General features: G+C 41.9%; 2 protein-coding genes across 2 annotated transcripts in view; both read left to right on the top strand.

The window, feature by feature from the left end:
• The window catches only part of chrm3a (cholinergic receptor, muscarinic 3a), a 114,872-nt gene extending 110,515 nt beyond the window's left edge, over positions 1 to 4,357 (top strand). Inside the window, exon 3 of the mRNA XM_037782523.1 lies at positions 478 to 4,357. Coding sequence (XP_037638451.1) covers positions 497 to 2,440 — 1,944 coding nt within the window. The 5' untranslated portion in view covers positions 478 to 496 and the 3' untranslated portion in view covers positions 2,441 to 4,357. The remainder of the gene's footprint in view (positions 1 to 477) is intronic.
• A 3,074-nt stretch (positions 4,358 to 7,431) lies between these two features.
• The window catches only part of LOC119496062 (formin-2), a 55,228-nt gene continuing 43,205 nt past the window's right edge, over positions 7,432 to 19,454 (top strand). Inside the window, exons 1-3 of the mRNA XM_037783114.1 lie at positions 7,432 to 9,610; positions 13,436 to 13,599; positions 18,539 to 18,691. Coding sequence (XP_037639042.1) covers positions 7,471 to 9,610; positions 13,436 to 13,599; positions 18,539 to 18,691 — 2,457 coding nt within the window. The 5' untranslated portion in view covers positions 7,432 to 7,470. The remainder of the gene's footprint in view (positions 9,611 to 13,435; positions 13,600 to 18,538; positions 18,692 to 19,454) is intronic.

Here is a 19,454-nt window from a genome sequence, read left to right as displayed (position 1 = left end):
GTGCAATCCTAACACAGCTCTCTTTGGGCAGAATACATTACCTGTGTGCAAGTAAAATGACTTTGCAATTTGCTGGGTGTCATAAGAAACAAGTGTTGATTGCAGTCAGTCTCCCTCACTGGAAGTGTTGGCTGTCTGGCCTTGGTGATTCAGATGTCAAGTTGTAATTTGATATATGGCCTGCAATGCATTCACAGTGTCCATACAGATCGTCTGCAATGTGATGAGTGATTGTTTAACAAGGTGGACAAATCAGAACCAAACATCTTTGCCATTTTCAGGCATTCAGCTTGATAGAGTAGGTTTCTAGCCTCACCTACTGGATATGAATAGGAATGGCAACTGCTCATGTGTCCTTTCTCCATTTAATTCTCCCTGTCACTCTATTCCCCCTTTCTACTTCTCCTTTTGTGCCTATTCCCTCTTCCCTCTCCCTGTCCCTTCCTTCTTCCCTTCCCTTTCTGTCTCTGTCTTTAGAATATGCCAGGACATAACAATGAGCTCCAACAGCACAGACCCTGGTCTCTTCCTGACTGCAAACACCTCACTACCAGCAGCCGGAGCCTACCCACCATCCAATGCTCTCCACCAAGGAGGAAGTAGAGAAACCCCCTGGCTTTTTCATGTGAATACCCTGGATTATAATTCCTCTTCCACCAGCAAATTCTCAAACCTCACCTCAGAACCCCAAGATGGGAACATAACTGCACCCCTCGATCCCTTGGGTGGCCACCCTTTGTGGCAGGTTTTCATCATTGTCTTGCTGACAGGCATGCTGTCACTGGTCACCATCATCGGCAACATCCTGGTGGTGGTATCCTTCAAGGTTAATCGCCAGCTAAAGACAGTCAATAACTACTTCCTGCTGAGCTTGGCTGTGGCGGACCTCATCATAGGGGTCATCTCCATGAACCTCTACACAGCTTATCTTGTGATGGGCTACTGGGCCATGGGCAGCTGGGCCTGCGACATGTGGCTGGCTGTAGACTATGTGGCCAGCAATGCATCAGTTATGAACTTACTGGTCATCAGCTTTGACCGCTACTTTTCTATCACCAGGCCTTTGACCTACCGGGCCAAACGGACCACAAAGCGAGCTGGGATCATGATCGGCCTAGCCTGGTTTGTTTCTCTTGTTCTGTGGGCCCCCGCCATCCTACTATGGCAGTATTTTGAGGGTCAAAGGACAGTACCCTCAGATGAGTGCTATATTCAGTTCCTCACAGAGCCCACTATAACCTTCTGCACAGCCGTGGCGGCTTTCTACCTGCCTGTGACGATAATGAGTGTTCTCTACTGGCGCATTTACCAGGAGACCCAGAACCGTTCGAAGGAGCTAGTTGGGTTGCAGGGTTCAGGGAGTCGTGGTGGGATAGGGGGAAGAGGTGGTAATGGCGGAGGCGAGAAAGCCCGTTTTGTCCATCAGACAGGAAGTTCTAAAAGTTGCAGCAGCTATGAGCTGACCAGGTTGTCCCGGAGGAGGAGCACATGTCGGGAGCTGGTTGGCCGCTTCCACTGCTGGCCTGGGGTTCGTTCTTGGAGACCTGGTAGTATCCGGCAGGGGGAGGGTGATCCAGACCAGAGCAGCAGCGACAGCTGGAACAACAACGATGCTGCAATCTCGTTGGACCACTCTGGGTCTTCAGAGGATGAGGACTGTGGGGGCAAAGAGACGAGTCATGCTATTTTCTCCATTGTTCTCAGCCTGCCTGGTATAAAGGCTGCTGTCAACTCCCAACTCACCTCATGTGAGGATCTAGATGCAGCCACTGAGGAGGATCCCCTCAAGGGAGCAGAGTATAACCGAGACAGCCTCTCCCCAGCCACCACTGACACCACTGCCGCCACTACTCCCGTTGGAGAAATCGGTTCCGAAAATAGCTACCATCAACGCTTCTGCTCACGCAAGATTCAATCAATGCCTACCATCCAGGCGACCTCTAACCAAGACTCGGATGGTCCTCCAACAACTACTACCACAGCCGCCGACAATACTACCACCAGCACCACCACCAAATCCCCCTCTGTCCCATTGTCCTTCAAAGATGCAGCTCTGGCGAAGCGTTTTGCAGCCCGAGCCCGGACTCAGATCACAAAGAGGAAGCGCATGTCCTTAGTGAAAGAGAAGAAGGCGGCTCAAACTCTCAGTGCCATCCTCTTTGCATTCATCATCACATGGACACCTTACAACATCATGGTGCTGATCAATACCTTCTGTAATGTTTGCATCCCGGAGACCCTGTGGGCAGTAGGGTACTGGCTGTGCTACGTCAACAGCACCGTCAACCCTATGTGCTACGCCCTGTGCAACAAGACTTTCCGTACAACCTTTAAGATGATACTGCTGTGCCGCTGGGACCAGAAAAAAAGGAGGAAGCAGCAGTTCCAGCAGAGGCAGTCGGTGGTATTCCACAGGAGGATTCCCAGAGAGTCCACGTAAAGGACAGGAAGTTCAGATGTTTGAAAAATTTAACATAGGATAAGGAAAAGAAAGAAGCATCCATGTAGTTGTTTCTGTGGAGTTCCTTTGCTTAGAGATCCTTAATGTGTTTCTCTGCTGGTATGTCAAGCACAGCAATCCTGCGTGGTGGTCTTGAGGTATGTGTTTGTATCGGTGCATCCATTTAGCAAAGCTGTGTGTGTGCGTAAAGGGTTGTGTAAGGTGAGGTACAGAGATGAAAACTTTCCCTCTGTCCTTGAAGAACTCTTACAGTAGAAAAAGGGCTTTTAAATGCATTGCAAGAGATTTTTTGAAGTGCAATTGACACAAGGGGAAAGGATATCTTTGTCACGGGGGTTGGGGATTCACATTTCTTATCATTTCTCTCTGTGGGTAGCTAGATGTGTAACGTGCAGAGTGGTTTTGCATTACAAACAAAACTATGTATCTGTAATACGTCACTGAAAGCCAATACAAAAACTATTTTGTGCTCACAGGCTTCTACATTGTACTGATTTGACCGGTCATCCTCTTGACGTGTGTTTTTATCAGAACTTCTGTACATTGCCTTTATACATGGATATAGCTTTCCTGTGTCTGATGGAATATAAAAACGTTCTTGAATTGTGTCCTTACTCTGTCAGCAGAGATCTTGTTATTTTTGTGATATTCATTTTTTTGGTTTTCTAGATATTCCTGAGATTTTGAGCCAGTCTGAAAATGATTCTTCTGATGATCTGAGTTGTGAATATTTTGTGTGGCACCACAGTCAGTGAACTGCTGTTGTGTTCAATGTGATTGTTGTGGTTTTTATGGTGGAGACAGTAAGTACATTGGTTGTGTTTTATGTACTTGCAGTTCTCTGTCAAGAGTAATGATTATACATTGATGATATTCTGTTTGTGTATATTTGGATATTTCTGACTTGATACACGATGATTGATTGCACACAAAAAGATGTCCATTTATAAAGATGTGTGTTTTGATTTTACACTACCTTTTAGATTTCTACAAAATGATACATCTAAGGAGCTCTTTGTAAAAGGCCGCACATCTTTGATATAGTAGAGCAATGGCAGCCTCCAGTGGCTTGAGAAAGAACTGTTGTTCAGGCTGTATTTATGTCAGTCCAACTTCTATAATGCAGTGTCAAAATCCCATTCTAACAATATGAAGAAGACCAAAAAAAAATGGCAATTTCTATCATAATTGTGCAACAATTTCTCATTCTTTAAGCCTGTTTAATCTTGTGAATTGGCTTATAGTTATTCAATTTAATTTTGATTTTAAATAAAAAAAACTATTTGGCATTTAAAAGTGAATGGCCACAATCATTGAAGTTACAATATTAAAATTTTCTGTCATAACCTGATTTTTTTTTTTCGTTTGCTTTCATATGATTTATGGTTGAAGTTTTTCTTTATTAATAATGTCATCAGGTACAGAAAGTGGCCAAACACCACAGACCAACAAAAGTCAGCATAAAAAGAAGGACTTATTTAAGTTTTTTATTTGTATTGCACATTATGTTATTCTTATCTGAAGTAGATGTTTTTTACATTGTTGCTGCACATTGTGCAAAAGGTATTGAAGGCAAAGGATTAACTGTATTATGACAACTGGCATACTGAAGATAGATTTGATTATGTCGGATGCAAAGGTATGACTTAGTATGTGCTGTATGCAAAAGAGATGTTAAATAGTATCTCATGCCTGTCAGTGGGTATTTGTTTGCTTTCAACGCAATGTGCTCCAGTGTCATGATACATTCTTCATCAAAATATGAGATTTTTGTACTTAAATATTGGGAATGTAAACTACCAAAATGGTGAACACAAACATTTTGTTACATTTCAAGTATGCCGATCATACTCATATTTTAAGTCAATAAAAAAACAAAAAACTTTTTGACAGAAATTCTTTCTTTTTTGATGCTGCAACACATGACTGTGTTATTTTCATTTATTTACCTTAATTTACCAAAGGTGGGTTGAAAAATATGACCTTATTATCTTAGCAGGATGCTGGGTGTATAATTCATTCCCTGCCTCTAAAATATTGTATTGGAAAACACTGCATGATATAATAAAGAATAGATCTTTACTTTTTTTGGGACTTATTAAAATCTAAAACACTGTCCTTGTGATGGTGATAGTTTCTGTGGTCTACCTGCCCTAACAGTTGCATGCTTTTTTTTTTATTTTGCTATATTTTTCCAGTTGTTAGAATTGTTTTTCCCCCCTATGACTTTAATGTTCTCTTTGTAATTTAATTAGTTGTTTTCCCCTCTCCCCTCAGAAACCTGTACATGTTTAAATGACTAATTAAGGTCAGTGACGTGTCTGTGTGGAGGATGCAGCTGAAACTAGTCTCTTGATTGGAGGGATGGACTTAATAAGTGACACCAGGCTTCACCAAACCAAAAGTAGAAAATACCAAGCTGATATCATGTGTGGAGGCTTTTGTCCAATTGTTTGTTAAATATGATTTCTGCGTCACTGTCCGACACCACCACAACAACGTCAGCACAGAGAGTCTAGTTTTAACTGAATAAACACAGGAGTGGTCTTTGACTGTTGCACAGTTGTGTATGTTCCCATGGTGATGATGAGGCCTGATGCAGTTAGTGAGGGGAAGCTCAGACAGTGTGAATGGAAGATGGCCAAGGAGACCAGACATGTGATGAGGGAAATACCAACTTCATGTGACCCATGGCTGAGGAGCAGCTAATAAATGAAGACAAACACCCGTTTGTGTTGTTTTCCTCAGTCATTGCTGAACCACAGAGGAGAATCCACCAGCCAGGCAAGTACACTGTCATTTATAATATCTTTTATCATAACATATATGTATATAATCATACTATATCTACAGTTTTTTTCATATATTGTTCAATTTGACTGCAAATGTTGCAAACTTGGCTCATGTTTCAAAGTGATTACAAAATGTGTTAGTTTTATCAAGAAGATGTTCTGAAGGGCTGTATAAGAAGAAACTTTTTAGTTATTCAAGTGTTTGGAAAAGCACAAACTTTAATGAATGTGTGAGTTGATAATTTCTGGTAAATAAGTTTCTCTTTTAATTAGGAGCCTTCGAGAATGTGTCATTTATTTATTAGTTTATGTATTTGTTTGGGTGTAATTGGTTGCACCAAATTAACTTGCGTTCTTGCTTTAAACCAATTATCCTTTTGACTGTCTTTGATTCTTTAAGTAAGAAAGGCAATCTTTATAATTAGTGTCAAATGGCCCAACTTTATCTGTACCACACCCATAGGCGTTAAACAGTCCTAACGCCCCTACACACACATACACAATTAGATAAATGTCCACTATCAGCTCTAAGAGATGTTTGTAAATGAAATGTTTTGCAATAATAACACTGTACTGTCTTTACTGTAGGCACATTATCAATCACCGGAGAATATTTTATCAGTAAATGACAGTTTGAACATTTTTTTATTTGCGACACAAAATTTTCAATTTTGACAGACTGGTTTGGTCTGATTTTTTTAACTAATATTTGCTATATGATTATATTACAGTTGCAACTAACTATTATTTTCATTATGAATAAGTCTACTGATTATTTTCTCGGAGAATTGCTAATTGATTTAATCTGTTAATGTCAGAAAATAGGGAACAATTCATTTTGTTTTGTTTTTTGTAAGTTGTTTAATTATGTATATATTTTTTTCTCTTTGGGCTTTATGACTGCTATTTGTTAGGATGCCTATATTCTTATGTGTTTTTGAAGTATCTTTGTATTGTATCTCACTGACCAGTGTTATGTTGTGTATAAGAAATATAGCTCACAAAAAGAGCAAATAGTGAAAAATGTCAATCACAAGTTCCCAGTCCATCAGCTGTCCAAAACCCAAATATATCTAATATACTATCACAGAAGATGAAGAAAAAGAAAATATTCCCTTTTTAGAAAGCTGAAACCACTACATATTATGTGTTTTTGCTTTAAAGTGGGCATGTTATGCTTTTGTGGTTTTTCCCTTTCCTTTAGTGTGATATATGCAAAGTTACAAATCCCAAAGTCCACACCAAAGGGAGTTCCACTCCCCCATAGAAACACTGCTCCTGAACTGCCTGAAACACCTTGCTTTAAGTCCTGCCTTTTCTTCCGTAACGTGGTGATGTCAACAAGTAAAACATTTTGCCTAGCGGCTAGTTTAGCACGCCCTCAAACAAAGCGAGTCCGAGCAGAGCTGGGGCCTGTACTACAAAGCGAGTTCAACATACCCAGTTCTACCCGGTCCTACGATAGTGGTTATCAACTCGGTGCAAGTAGGTCAAATAGAGTGTTTCAGACAGAGGTTGAAAAGAGGTGCTGCAACACAGCCGGTATGAGAAAAATTGTGTTTACTGAACACTATAGCCTATAAAGATGTTCTAGTAGAGACCCAAAATATAAGTATGAACCTGAAAATAAGCATCAGAGGTCCCCTTTAAACAAAAATTACCAAAACAATTCTGTAGATCGGTTGCCAATTAATTTTCTTTAGATCGACTGATTGATTAATTAACTAATCATTTCAGCCCTACATTTTTAATATATGCCTGCTTGTAATTAATAATAGTCACTTTGTTTCTCTTGCTGTCATCAGTAGTGTCACATGAATCTCAATCTAGCTTTTCCTGAAATCAATCCGGGTAACTGTCTGGGAAAACAAAACATCTATACAAGTAATGGACTCATACATAACTAACAAAGTGCAGAAACACACAATGGAAGCATTTCAATGAACAATCAAAACAAGAGAAAACAGTTAACTACTGTGTATACAAAAAAATGTATACACTGCATGGCAACAAGAGACATAAGACTTCTTATGTCTGCTTGCACTCGTGTTCAACTTTTACCTCATGACTCCCCTGAGAACAGATTGCCTCTCCTCCGCTATTGTGAAGCTAAACTTAAATATAACATGAATCAATGTGATTGTAACTTGTTCTTTTTACCCTTTACACTTCAGCCTGCCTAGATCGTCTCCCCTCTGGAGAAGCCACAGTGTCAGGATGCACACCATAAAGACAGTGGAGACCCAGGTGCCCTTCCTGAAAGAGAGTTTCTTCACCACCACTTTCAAAGGCAGGAGGAAGAGCAGCGTTACCAACCTCCTCCGTAAACAACAGCACTCCCTCCTCAATCAACAGCACCTGCAGCAACAACAGTGCATTTTAGAGCAGCAACAGCAGCATCTGAAGCAATTTCTTCCCCCTTCGGTCCAGAATGAACAAGGGCAGCGCACTCCGGATCATCAGCGGCTTGCTCGTTCGACCAGCAACCCGTTATGCAAGACAGCCGAACGTGCAGGAGCAGATGTGGATAGAAAGGAGGGGCAAAAAGAGAGGAAGGATCAGAGAGTGAGAGAGGGTAGGAGGGGAGAGCGAGGAGTGAGTGGTAGCGAGCCCGCGGCTGTCAGTGCCAGTCCCCTCCTCCTTTTAGTATCAGCATCAGCATCAGCGGCGCTGGGAGAGGCAGCAGTATTCTCACAGCTGCCTTTAACTGTGGTGGGCAGACAGCAGGGATCAGGCAGCTCTGACAGGGCTCCGACCAACAGAGGACCACCACCAGCAGCATCAGCAGCCCAAGAGGAAGCCCGGCATGCCCAGCCTCGACCCCAGCAGCATGGCCTGTTAGCCAAGGGTGTCCGCCTGCTCAGGAACATGGGCAACCAGGAAACGAAACAGAAGAAAGGAGGAGGAAGTGGTGGAGCAGCAGCTGGGGATGTGACCGGCGATGGCGATGCTGATGAGAGGGAAGTGGACAAAAAATCGAAAAAGTCCCACGGTAAGATAAGTAAAGGAGGAGAACACAGTGGTAGGAAGAAATCAAAGTCAGAGTCAAAGGGTTCTGTGTTTTCCGGCATGAAGATCAGGAAGAGTTTATCAAAGGCGAAAGGGCTGTCTAAGGATGACATGGTACACTTGGGCAAAGCAGCGTTCAGGCCTGAGGCAACTGATGAGACGGGCATGCTATCAGATGTCAGGGGGGATCTATGCCATATGCCTGCAGATGGCGACCAGTCCATGGTGGATGAGATTGGTCGAAAGACGAGCTCGGGGTCGGATGACCTCTACAGTTTTCACTCAGCAGCAGCTGAAAATGAAGACCTGCTCTCTGACATCCAGCAGGCCATGAGAGACCAATGTGTGGCCAGTGACGGGCTGGAAATGGTGACTGGCTACTTATCTGAAGGGTCAACATCTGCAAGGAACAAAGTCTCTGAAGAGGTAATGTCCCACCAGCTATTTAATCTGGATACAGATGTTTTCTCACCCCCTAATGGTGGTGAACCTCAAAAAGTAAGCGAAGAGTATAATAATTTAGAGAATGAAAACATACCAAGGTCAAGAAATTCTTCTGGTCCAGGGTCTCTGAGTGAAAGTGGTCTAACGTCTTCGGCCCCGGACAGCAGTGGCAGCCTCCTCCCAAAGACCAACAGCTCGTACAGCTTCCCTGACACCACAGCCACCAGCACCTCGTATGAGAGTGCTGAGGAAACCCAGGATGGCCTGGAGAGCCCGGTTCTGCACCCACAGGTACCACAGAGCATAAACGCATGTGTGCCAAGTGTCTGCGTGGATCCCATAGGGTCTCAGAAGAGTGCGAGCAGCATGGACCTGTCTATTGAGAGGGAGGAAGAACCAGGCAGACGGGACTTCCTGTCCCTGAAAAGGAGGAAGAGCAGCTTGTCTATTGGTCTGCTAGCAGCAGACGGCTCCAATGTTTCTCAGCCCAGACGGACGTCTTCCACCACATCCCCTTCAACAGTCAAACTCTACCCCCCAGTCCACCCTTCCTATGTTAAGACCACCACCAGGCAGCTCACCTCTCCAATTGCCTCCCCTGTTACCAGCCCCAACGTGCCCAGGAAGACAGACGCCACCATCGCTTCGGTAGAATCATCTACCCAAGGGTTCAGGAGGCAGAAGCAGAGGTCTTGCTCTGTTGCCGGGCCCCTCGGTGAGTCTGCAGAGTGGTTCGCAGAGCTAGATAAGCTGAGATGGAGGCAGGGTGGCGGGGCTAGATGTCCAGAGCAGGAGACACCAGAGAAGAGTTCCACAGGCGGGGCGTACTGGACTCTGGGCTCCAGGAGAGCACATTATGGACGGCAGCACTCCACTACAGTACCCTACCTGGATGTCTTCTCTGGTGAGTCACACATAACACAGGTAACTGAACTGCTGGCACACACATACAGCTTAATCAGACAGATATGAAGTGTCCCTCTCTCCCTCTCTGGTTAATGCCTGATTATGAGTCCATTAACAACATAACCCCACATCTTATAGCCATCATTGCACTGATTATGGATGGCATTGCGATGCCAGTAGTAGTGTTTAGATGTTGCTATCAACTTTATGAACTACAGATGTGGCTGATTTGGTTAGAACACAGTGATCGATGATAGCTTCTAGTTTAGGTAGGAAGGATTCGTTTTTTGGCGCTTCATGATTGGATGGTGTGAACCAGGAGGGATTAGCCTGTTATTGGATGTGGAAGTTGGAAGTGATAAATGAAGATTTAGTATTAACTAAATAGTTTACATCACAGCCCCACACTATATAACACAACCTGCATCTATATACTATTAGCTAAATCCCATATTATACTGAAGTGTTAGCATGGGTTTACATGGCAATATTCTATAATTTTCCTGTAAAATTACCAAAATCAGCAATATGTTAGTCCCTCACTTGATACTTTCCCACTTCCTGTCTGTGGTACTCAGCTTTAAGCCTATTTGTTCCAGCTGAAGAGCTAAATTTTTTTTTTTAAAGGCAAAACTATGTAATCTCATTTAAAATGCTAAGTAGTTTCCTAAAACAGCTGGACACTGTAGCTCTCAACAAGTGTTACTCAAACAGGAGTAAATAGTGCAATTGTTGCAGACTATTTTCAGCCGCAGATTGTTTTGAAATAAAACAACATTTCTGACAACAATGGAGGTCTATGGTACAGAGGAATAAGCTTTAGTTAATATGAGCCATACTTGTTAGTAGGATCAATACATTGCTGGTTTTCATCAGTTATCTACCTCCAGTTCTGAAAAGTGAAGTGCCTTAAACTTGCATTCTTTCTAATAGCCAGCAGGGGGCGACTCCTCTGGTTGCAAAATGAAGTCTGATTGTATAGAAGTCTATGAGACAATTACCCTACTTCTCACTTGATTTATTACCTCAGTAAACATCATAAACATGAGTTTATGGTCTCAATCATGAGTTTCAAGTCCTCTTCAATACAGCATGATGATCATTTAGTAAATTATGGTCCCATTTAGAGTCAAATAGACCATAAAGTAGGGTATGCTTTAGGGCGTGGCTACCTTGTGATTGACCGGTTGCTACCATGGCATTGTCCGGTCTGAGAGTGGTCCGTGTTTTCGTCTTACAACTTTAACCCTTTCACAGTGTGTTTTCAATTCATTAAAGTTAATTGTAACATTTTGGTAACCTAAAAATGTTCGATTGTACTTAGCGCCACACTCTCGTGTCACTTCTGGTTGCAAAAAAACAAGATGGCGACGGCCAAAATGCCGAACTCAAGGCTTCAAAACGGCAGTCCACAAACTAATGAGTGATTTCTCGGGTACTACGTCTACTTCTTACAGTCTAGTATTCACAGACAGAGAGAAAAATATAGAACATCAGCAGACCTAGCATTTTATGAAGTAGAAAATCATATTATAGACTCCTTTGCTCTCACAGAAGCAACCTTTGACTGACCAAGCAATGAATCAGGAGAAAACACAGAATCCTCCCATTCAAATATTGTAGTTAGTTCTTCATTTATTCCCGTTGTTGCTGGGAAATCCCCAATGGGCCCGATGGGACTCCTATTTGTTTGGTTCCAATCCTCGTCCATATTTGAGATTAGGTTATTATGCAATGGTATTGTGAAATAATTAGGGTAATTGCCCAGTAATTTAAATTCTAGTGACTTACAAATGATCACATTATGCAAATGATCACAGCGGGATTAATAATAGTTGTGATTTAAAAGTACAATAGCTCATGAAAACAGTGGGGGTTCTCTATTGAGAAGTGTCTCCAGAACAAATACCTCCTTCTACTAAAACAATGCCACTCTGTCCTCCTTTCTGTTGTGGCGCATTTCAAGAGCTCTGTCTGAGCCTGTGCTCATAAATCAGACCGAATGACAACACGGCCACCCACCCACCCAGGGCGATGTCATCCTCTGATTCCACTGGCTTAGATACAAAAACACACACACACACACACACACACACACACACACACACACACAGTGCACACTTGTGGATGCTAAACCCAAGTGACAGTTTATCTGCATGACAAAAATGAGTCATGATTTCAGATCCATTCTCATTTCATCAGGTGAATTTATTGAGGCCAAACAATGGAGGTCCACTGTGTCTTGAACATTTGGCCTATCTAGCATTTCTAAATTATAGGACATATGCTGTCCTGTTCACCCTTTTTTATTTCACCATTCCATCGCCAGTTTTCCAGGTCACATCAGGCCCTTAGGAGGGAGTTGGATGACCGAGAGGAAAAAGCTGCTTTAACTGTCAAATAACTGGTTAATAAAACAAATTCTGTATTTAAATGCTTTAACCTGAACTGATTTGACTCAGGATTTTAATCAAATGTGAGACTTAAAGGTCATATTGATAACATTTTATGTAGATGAATATTTAAAAAAAAATAATAATAAATCCACAGAGCTTTTAGAATGATGCTGAAAAAAAGTATGGCTTTTCTAGCTTATTAATTCCTCCATACTTTCATGCAACACATGGTTACAGAAAATGAGCCCAACAGCGTGCTGGTGGCCAGCAGCAGTGCTGGGTCTAACGGTCTCTCAGCCTCACAAAGTTAACATGTTGGTTAATGTTAACTTTCTCAACTAACACTCATGATCCTGGAGAGAATGACAGCACATATTGAGAAAAACTAGAATTTCTCCAGCCATTATTAAAAAAACAAGCCAACACTACTTGCTAGCCAGCGTTAACTAAAGTGTTCAGAGAATTTTTCTGCCTCCACATGATGTATACTAACAGAAAAGGGATCTATAGCACCTTTTAAATCGGTCTGTGTTCTGAAGATTGTGCCTGTGAATTATGTCACACAACTCACGAAACACAATCAATTTTCAGAGTTAGCCTTCATTAGTGTCTGCTCCAAAGTGCTCAAAATCAATGTCCACAAGACCATGAGTCACAGGACTTTGTTAATGTCCCCTGAATCACATGGTTTAAAGAAATATCAAGCTTGTCTAACAGCATTAACAACTGACCACACGATGCGTCATGGTTGGACTCTGAAGCAACAGAGCTGTGTTTTTCCTCTAAGCTCTACATCCTCTGTCGATGTCACATAGTCAATATTGTTTTATTACAAGCCCTAATGATTGCTTCTGCTCCTGCCATCATCAAGAAACAGGATTCTTCCTTATCTGGGATCCAGGCCTGGTTCAGGGAGTTTGAGACTATGACAAATTTCTTACAGCTCGAACTCCCTTTTCTTTCTTACTGTGGCTCCATGACCAAAAAAACAGTCTTTATTCGTTGCTTTATTACCAATACAGAGACAATCCACTGTGTTTTTCCAATGCATTATATTAATATGTAGAATTAAAAAGCCCTACAACCACAGCACAGGGTTAAGCCATGTGCTTTTTTTTACATGCACTGGTAACTTGTATCTTGAATATCATTTTGCAGTTGTTAATCCTATGCACAGCACAATTAACACCATCTCTCCTGTCACCCACGTGCAAATTGCGTGAAGAGTTTGCACTTGAAGGTGTTTAATTATCACATCTGAAACTGAGACTCCTCTTCTCAACTCTTAGGTCAGAATAACTCAAGGTGTTTTGTTGAACACTTGTGATATCTAAAGATAAGTAATATATAGTCCAGAATCCTTCTCTAGAGTTCTGTATCCTTTAGGCCAGTTTCATTCTTGCACTTCATTGCTTTCCTGTTCTCAGGTCACACTCTGTTGGACTGGTTGTGTATGCATCCTGGAGATGGGTCTGCAGAAGAGGAGGCGAAGGAACTGTGTCACCGATTGTTGGTCCAGGGTCTGCTGCACCCCTTCAGCGACAGCTCAGCAGAGCTCCATGGTGACAGCCCTGCCCCAGCAGTCTTTAATGTAAGACCTTTCTCTTCACTGTCTGCCATCACGCTTGTTTTACAAAAGTGATGACATGAGCTGCTTTGCATCTGCAACTCGAGGGGATATATGTTATTGTTACAAAAATTTAGGTCAAAATTTCACACTTTCACAGGCGAAATGTTACACACTGTTCCTTTAAACTTCCCACATTGTGATGCATCTTGTTAGTGATTGACCTGGAGAACTGTGGCTGGATGTTGCAGTCACCAACGTACAGTATGTACTGTTTACAGAGTAATGCAAAGCTTATCCAATCGGTGTTTCTATATTTATCGCTGTATTACTGTGATTCATCCCAGAGACATTTCTCATTATCTGTAGAGAGGCAGTGGTGCATGTAGACAGGGTGACCACATGAAAGTTAATTTCATGAATCTTTAATTCTCCATTCCCGTAATGCTTTGCTCAGACCTAATCTCATGTGCATCACATCCCTCTGCACAGTTCACAACAGCCACAGCCTGTCGGAGTTTCCCTTGTAGCTGCATCCATCCAACTGAACTTCATGTTGGTAGTCTGAAAGGTTAACATATAACTTGTGTACAACTGATATTGCCCTATATTCATATAAATTCCTGCTCAGTAGGATATGTATATGTGTCAGCAGCTGGATTCTCGCGATCTCACGAGATCACACGAGAATCGCAGGATCACATATCACACAAAAATCCATCTTGTCATCTTGTTCAACTAATGCATTTGTGTCTGGAAAACCACAGCATGGACCAATCAGCGTCCTGTGAGGAGCTACTGGCAGCTACGGGCGTGACTTAGGTGTTTGAGACGACAAAGTTTGTTCTAAACAACAAAGGCAGCTCCTAAAGAGTTTAGCGTAGACTCTACAATAGCATCAGTTATATCACAACTGGAGAGTATTTCTTCATTGAAAGAAGAGCAAAGAACAACCCTGGAGGCTTTTCTCGATGGAAAAGATGTTTTCGCTCTTCTCCCGTGTCCGACTGGTTGAGTTCGATTGACAGATGGTTCATCCAATCACCTGCCAAGTATTTTTTTGTGCCTGCCCTTTTTGTAACAGTTTCTAATGACGGCTTCTCAGATGGTTCTGTGTAACGAACCATCTGGCCGGTCAGGTTAGCAGTATGGCTCTACAGATGGCAATGTCAGTCGGCCCACCACTTTGGTTCAGACTGAAGTATCTCAACAACATGAAATATTATACAGACATTCACAACGATTCCTATAGCCTTTGGTGATCCTCTGAATGTTTTTTTTTTTGTGTGTGTGTGGAATATGTCAACAATCATGGATGGATTGCATTGACATTTTCTACAGACATTCATTGTGCCCAGAGGATGAATCCTAATGACTTTGGTGATTTCCCCTGATATTTCCTCTAGCGCCACAATCAGGTGTTGTAACGTATCCAGTGAAATACCTCAACATCTACAACATGGATTGACAAATTTTTTTTACAGACATTCATGGTCCCCTGATGATTTATCCTACTGACGGTGATCCCCCTAACTTTTTCCTCTAGGCCAGCGTGAGGTTGTTGTTTTTAAGTTTTGAGCAGTGGGCAACTCCGGAGTCTGAAAAGTGAAGCCAATGTTCCTTAAACTTGCATGCAAGTCAGACTGTGTAAAAGTCTATGAGAAAATTATCCTACTTTTCACTTGATTTATTGGCTCAGGAAGCATTGTAAACATGAGTTTAGGGTGGGGCTACCTTGTGATTGACAGGTCGCTACCACAGCGTTGTCCGGTCTGGGAGTTGTCCATGTTTTCGACTTACAACCTTAACCCTTTTCCCATTTTGGTCGCCTAAAAATGTCTTATTCAGCATTCGGTTGTACTTAGTTCCACCCTCTTGTGTCACTTATGGTACCAAGATGGCGACGGCCAAAACGCCCAACTCGAGGCTACAAAACGGCAGTCAACAGACCCATGGGTGACGTCACTGTGACCACTTCTTATATGCAGTCCATGATTTTTAGTGAAATATCTCAACAACTGCTGGTTGATTGATTATCATGACATTTTGTACAGATACTAATGTTGGCCACAGGATGAATTATAATCACTTTGGCGATCCCCTTGACTCAAAGATGTATGTCAAAGTACAGGCTCACAGAGCTGTTGGCATGGTTGTAGACTCCTCGTCTTGTTATGTTGTCTGTTGAATCTGAAAGTGTTGGTCTCCAGCTGCACACTGCACCTCCCCCGCAGATGTATGTGCATGGACATAATTGCATCATGCTCAAATGAATGCTCATATGCACATAAAGGTACAGTATGCATATATCTTAATACATACAACTAAACACTCACCAGAACATGCATGCTCTAAGCTGTTTTGTCCTCATAAATAAAAATCAGATACTGTCCATCTTATCCTGCTTGCCTAGTGTGCAGTCACAATGGGTGGTGAATGCAGAGCACTTTCTTTTTATTTACAACTCTACCACATGTGCACTCATATACAAAAGGACAGCCCCAGACACTCATACATGTTCAGGCATTTCCTCGCATGGCTGGATTAATCGCAGTCCCTCTGACACTCACCCAGTCTCACACACACACACACATCTGTGCTTGCGTAGACCATCTGCTGACCATGTTATGTAACGACTCCACGTGCCTTGGGCTCAGGCTGCTCTTCCCCAGCAAAAAGCTCACCATGTCAGGATAGGACAGGATTGCACTCCCACCCCCCCTCTTTTTGTTGTTGTTGGGTTCAGCCCGGAGTCCTGCATTATTCAGCTCGATCAAAAATAACCTTTGCCGTTGCCATTCAGAGTGCGGAGCTCATTGTTATGGCTTTGTATTGTACAGCTAATCCCCCTTTTAAAATAAATCACCACGAACCTTTTCACTTAAAGCAGCAGTAGGCAGATTGGAGCACATATGATTAAAAACAATATCTTTATAAAACGGTCACTATATCCTGACACTAATGCATGAGACAGGTAATTTGAAAAAAATCATGTTCCTCTGAGTCCTCCGGTGCTCCTAATGGCATCTGCAGTATTTCAAAGGCCGGAAGAAACAACCAATCAGAGCCAAGCTTGAGCCTTGCCGTCTCTGAGCAGCTGTCAATCACTCGCCATCTCTGTTCAAACGGTCAAACTAGGCAGCTCTGATCAAATATGAATCAATATTATGTTACTGTAATGTCTATTTCTCACATAAAAGGTTTTCAGAAATATCTTGTAGTGTACTGTTTAGCTGTAAAATGAGAATGTTTGTGACCCGGCAGCCATGTTGAGATAAGCTGAGGAAATACCAAGCACCGCCCACCAGCCGGAGCAAACTTTTCAGGAGAAAACTGATTTTACAGCTAAACAGTACACTACAAGATGTTTCTGAAAACCTTTCACGCGAGAAATAGGCATTACAGTAACAGAATATTAATTTGTATTTGAACAACGATGCCTAGTTAGACCGTTTCATCGGCATTTGCGAGTGATTGACAGCTGCCTCCGTTGAATGAACAGCCAATAGGAACGCTCTCTCTCTCTGGAATGACCTGTGATTGGCCAAAGTCTCCGGTCACGGGCCAGATTTTCTAAAGCCTAAGAACAGAGCCATGAGGAGGAGCAGAAGTCTAGTTTTCTCTCAGAACACTTGAATTACAATATGCTGAAAGGTTATTATGAAATTTTTGCCCAATGATGCCAAAAATATTCTGCCTACTGAAGCTTTAAACCCCTTTTAATATCTCAAACTTTTAGATTTGTTTTCCTTTTACAGTTAAATTCCACCTTGAAATGATAAACTTACAGCATCACCTCTGTCTTGTCTTTCTCTATCTCCCTATGCTTTTATTTCCATCTTTATCTCTCATCTCCTATTTGTCTTCCAATTTGCTACCTAAATATGGTGTTGTATCTAATTTCGTTACGTTGCTGGAGTGAACAAATGTATGAGTTGTTGGCTTCTTGTTCTGCATACCGCCTGAAATTTGATACTCCATCAGCTTTATTCTGTCAAAAAATGGGTTTTGGGGAGGCTGAGTATCTATAAATCAAGTGTCATCCCTTTTGCACTTGGCCAAACATTGCTGAGTGGATAAATATGAATGAATCTAGCATGATTTGTACCCTGGTGTGTGTGCGTGTTTCTGGCTGTAGGTCAGGTTACCATGATCCAGCTAATGGGTTTTGTTCTTAGAAAAACACTGTCTCATTAGCTCTACACGCCAGTTTCCTGGGAACTAATTGTTTGCATTGGGAAAATAGAAAGCACCCAAGTATTTAGCAAAGAAAGGAAAGTTCTGAGCATATTTGTGGAATAACTTGATCACTAAAGCTTTATTAAAGGGGCAACAAGCACTGTTTAGATTTGACACATATTCATATTTGCACTGTTGAGATCACGCCTCTCCTCTGAGAGAGCCATACGATCTTTGTGGTTGTCTGTGAGAAAAAAGTTTCCAAAAAAGCCACCATGTTGGTTCCAGTTTGAAAGATCGACCACCCCACTTGGCTGCAGTAGTTCCTCACAGGACGCCGATTGGGCTGCTGTCTGGCGAGCCAAACATAAAAGCCTTACTTGAAGCCTGACGAGATGGATTTTTGTGTAACATTTGATCCACGATTCTCGTGTTATCTCGTGACATAGCGAGAATCCAGCTGCCGTGCAAGGTTACAGAAATCCAACTCAGCCCACCAAGTAGTAGTCATTGATTATTGTACCTTTTAACAATAAAGGTAGACAATAAGAAAAGCTTCATGGATCTTCTGCTGCTTGTTATCCTGAAGTGTTTCTACACTTGAAGCGTGCAGAAAGAGCTACCACTTGACCTATATCCCCGGTGGATGTTGTTAACCTTTTAATCATGTGTTCACACTGTATGATGTATACAGTGAGTAGTAGGCCTGGGTGGGAGCAAGTGTTTTTACCCACAAACATCTGACCTTGGATCTGATCTACAGTAATACTCTAACTGTGTGCAGGAGGAGCAGCTGTACACCTGGGCATCTGTAGGTGTGCCAGTGTCCTCTCACGTGTGGGAACAGTATGGGGGGCGAACCACAGGCAGAGAACAGAGCTTGAGATCCCCTTTGCATCAATCATCGGCCAAGATAGCAGGAGCTCTACACTCTCAGGTTGGTTACATCCTCTCTTCATCTATAAATACTTTACAGTCTGATTGCCCGGTCTAATGCTTGATTTGATTTATGGTCTTATGTTTTACTACCAACATCAGAGCATCTTCCTGCTTCTAAACTTTTACATAAATACAGTATAATAGATTTTAGATATTTGTTCTGTTTTTATTTTTGTGAAAATTTGTGTACCTCCTATTTTGATTTAAAAAAAAATATTTAGAATATTATATTCAAAACTATTATCTTTACAAAACCAAATAATGTGTTGAAAATACATCTGATAAATACATGTTTCTGCAGGACCCTCTCACTGGCTGATACATTGCATGCAGTGTTACTATGGATGGTGTTTTTTTTGCAATAAAAGTCTGACTCATACTAGGATGAGACTTTTAGGGGGGCTTGTGACGTATACAGTAGGGCTGTCCCGAATACCATTTTTTTGGGCTTTGAAGCTGCGGTGAGAAATATTCGAAGGTTTTTGAAGCTTCGCGACATGGCAGCGAGACACTACTGTACACACAGGCACCTCTGCAAAGAACAAATAGTGATGTCCATCTGAGAATAAGTAATAATAATTAATGTTGAATATAAATAATCAATACTATTGGTGGATTATTCCTTATTTCATATTTTGGGATTCATACTTTATCATTACATACTAACTGTATATTTTTTTAAAAATGCATCAAGTTATGGTGGAAATGTCTTTATTTATGTAAAGGAAAACATGAATAAAGACATTTCTGAATTCAGGCAC

This window comes from Sebastes umbrosus, chromosome 10, assembly GCF_015220745.1.
Source record: "Sebastes umbrosus isolate fSebUmb1 chromosome 10, fSebUmb1.pri, whole genome shotgun sequence".
Taxonomy (NCBI): domain Eukaryota; kingdom Metazoa; phylum Chordata; class Actinopteri; order Perciformes; family Sebastidae; genus Sebastes; species Sebastes umbrosus.
Note: the sequence above shows the minus strand (reverse complement) of the source record. Positions and strands in the feature narration are given on the sequence as shown.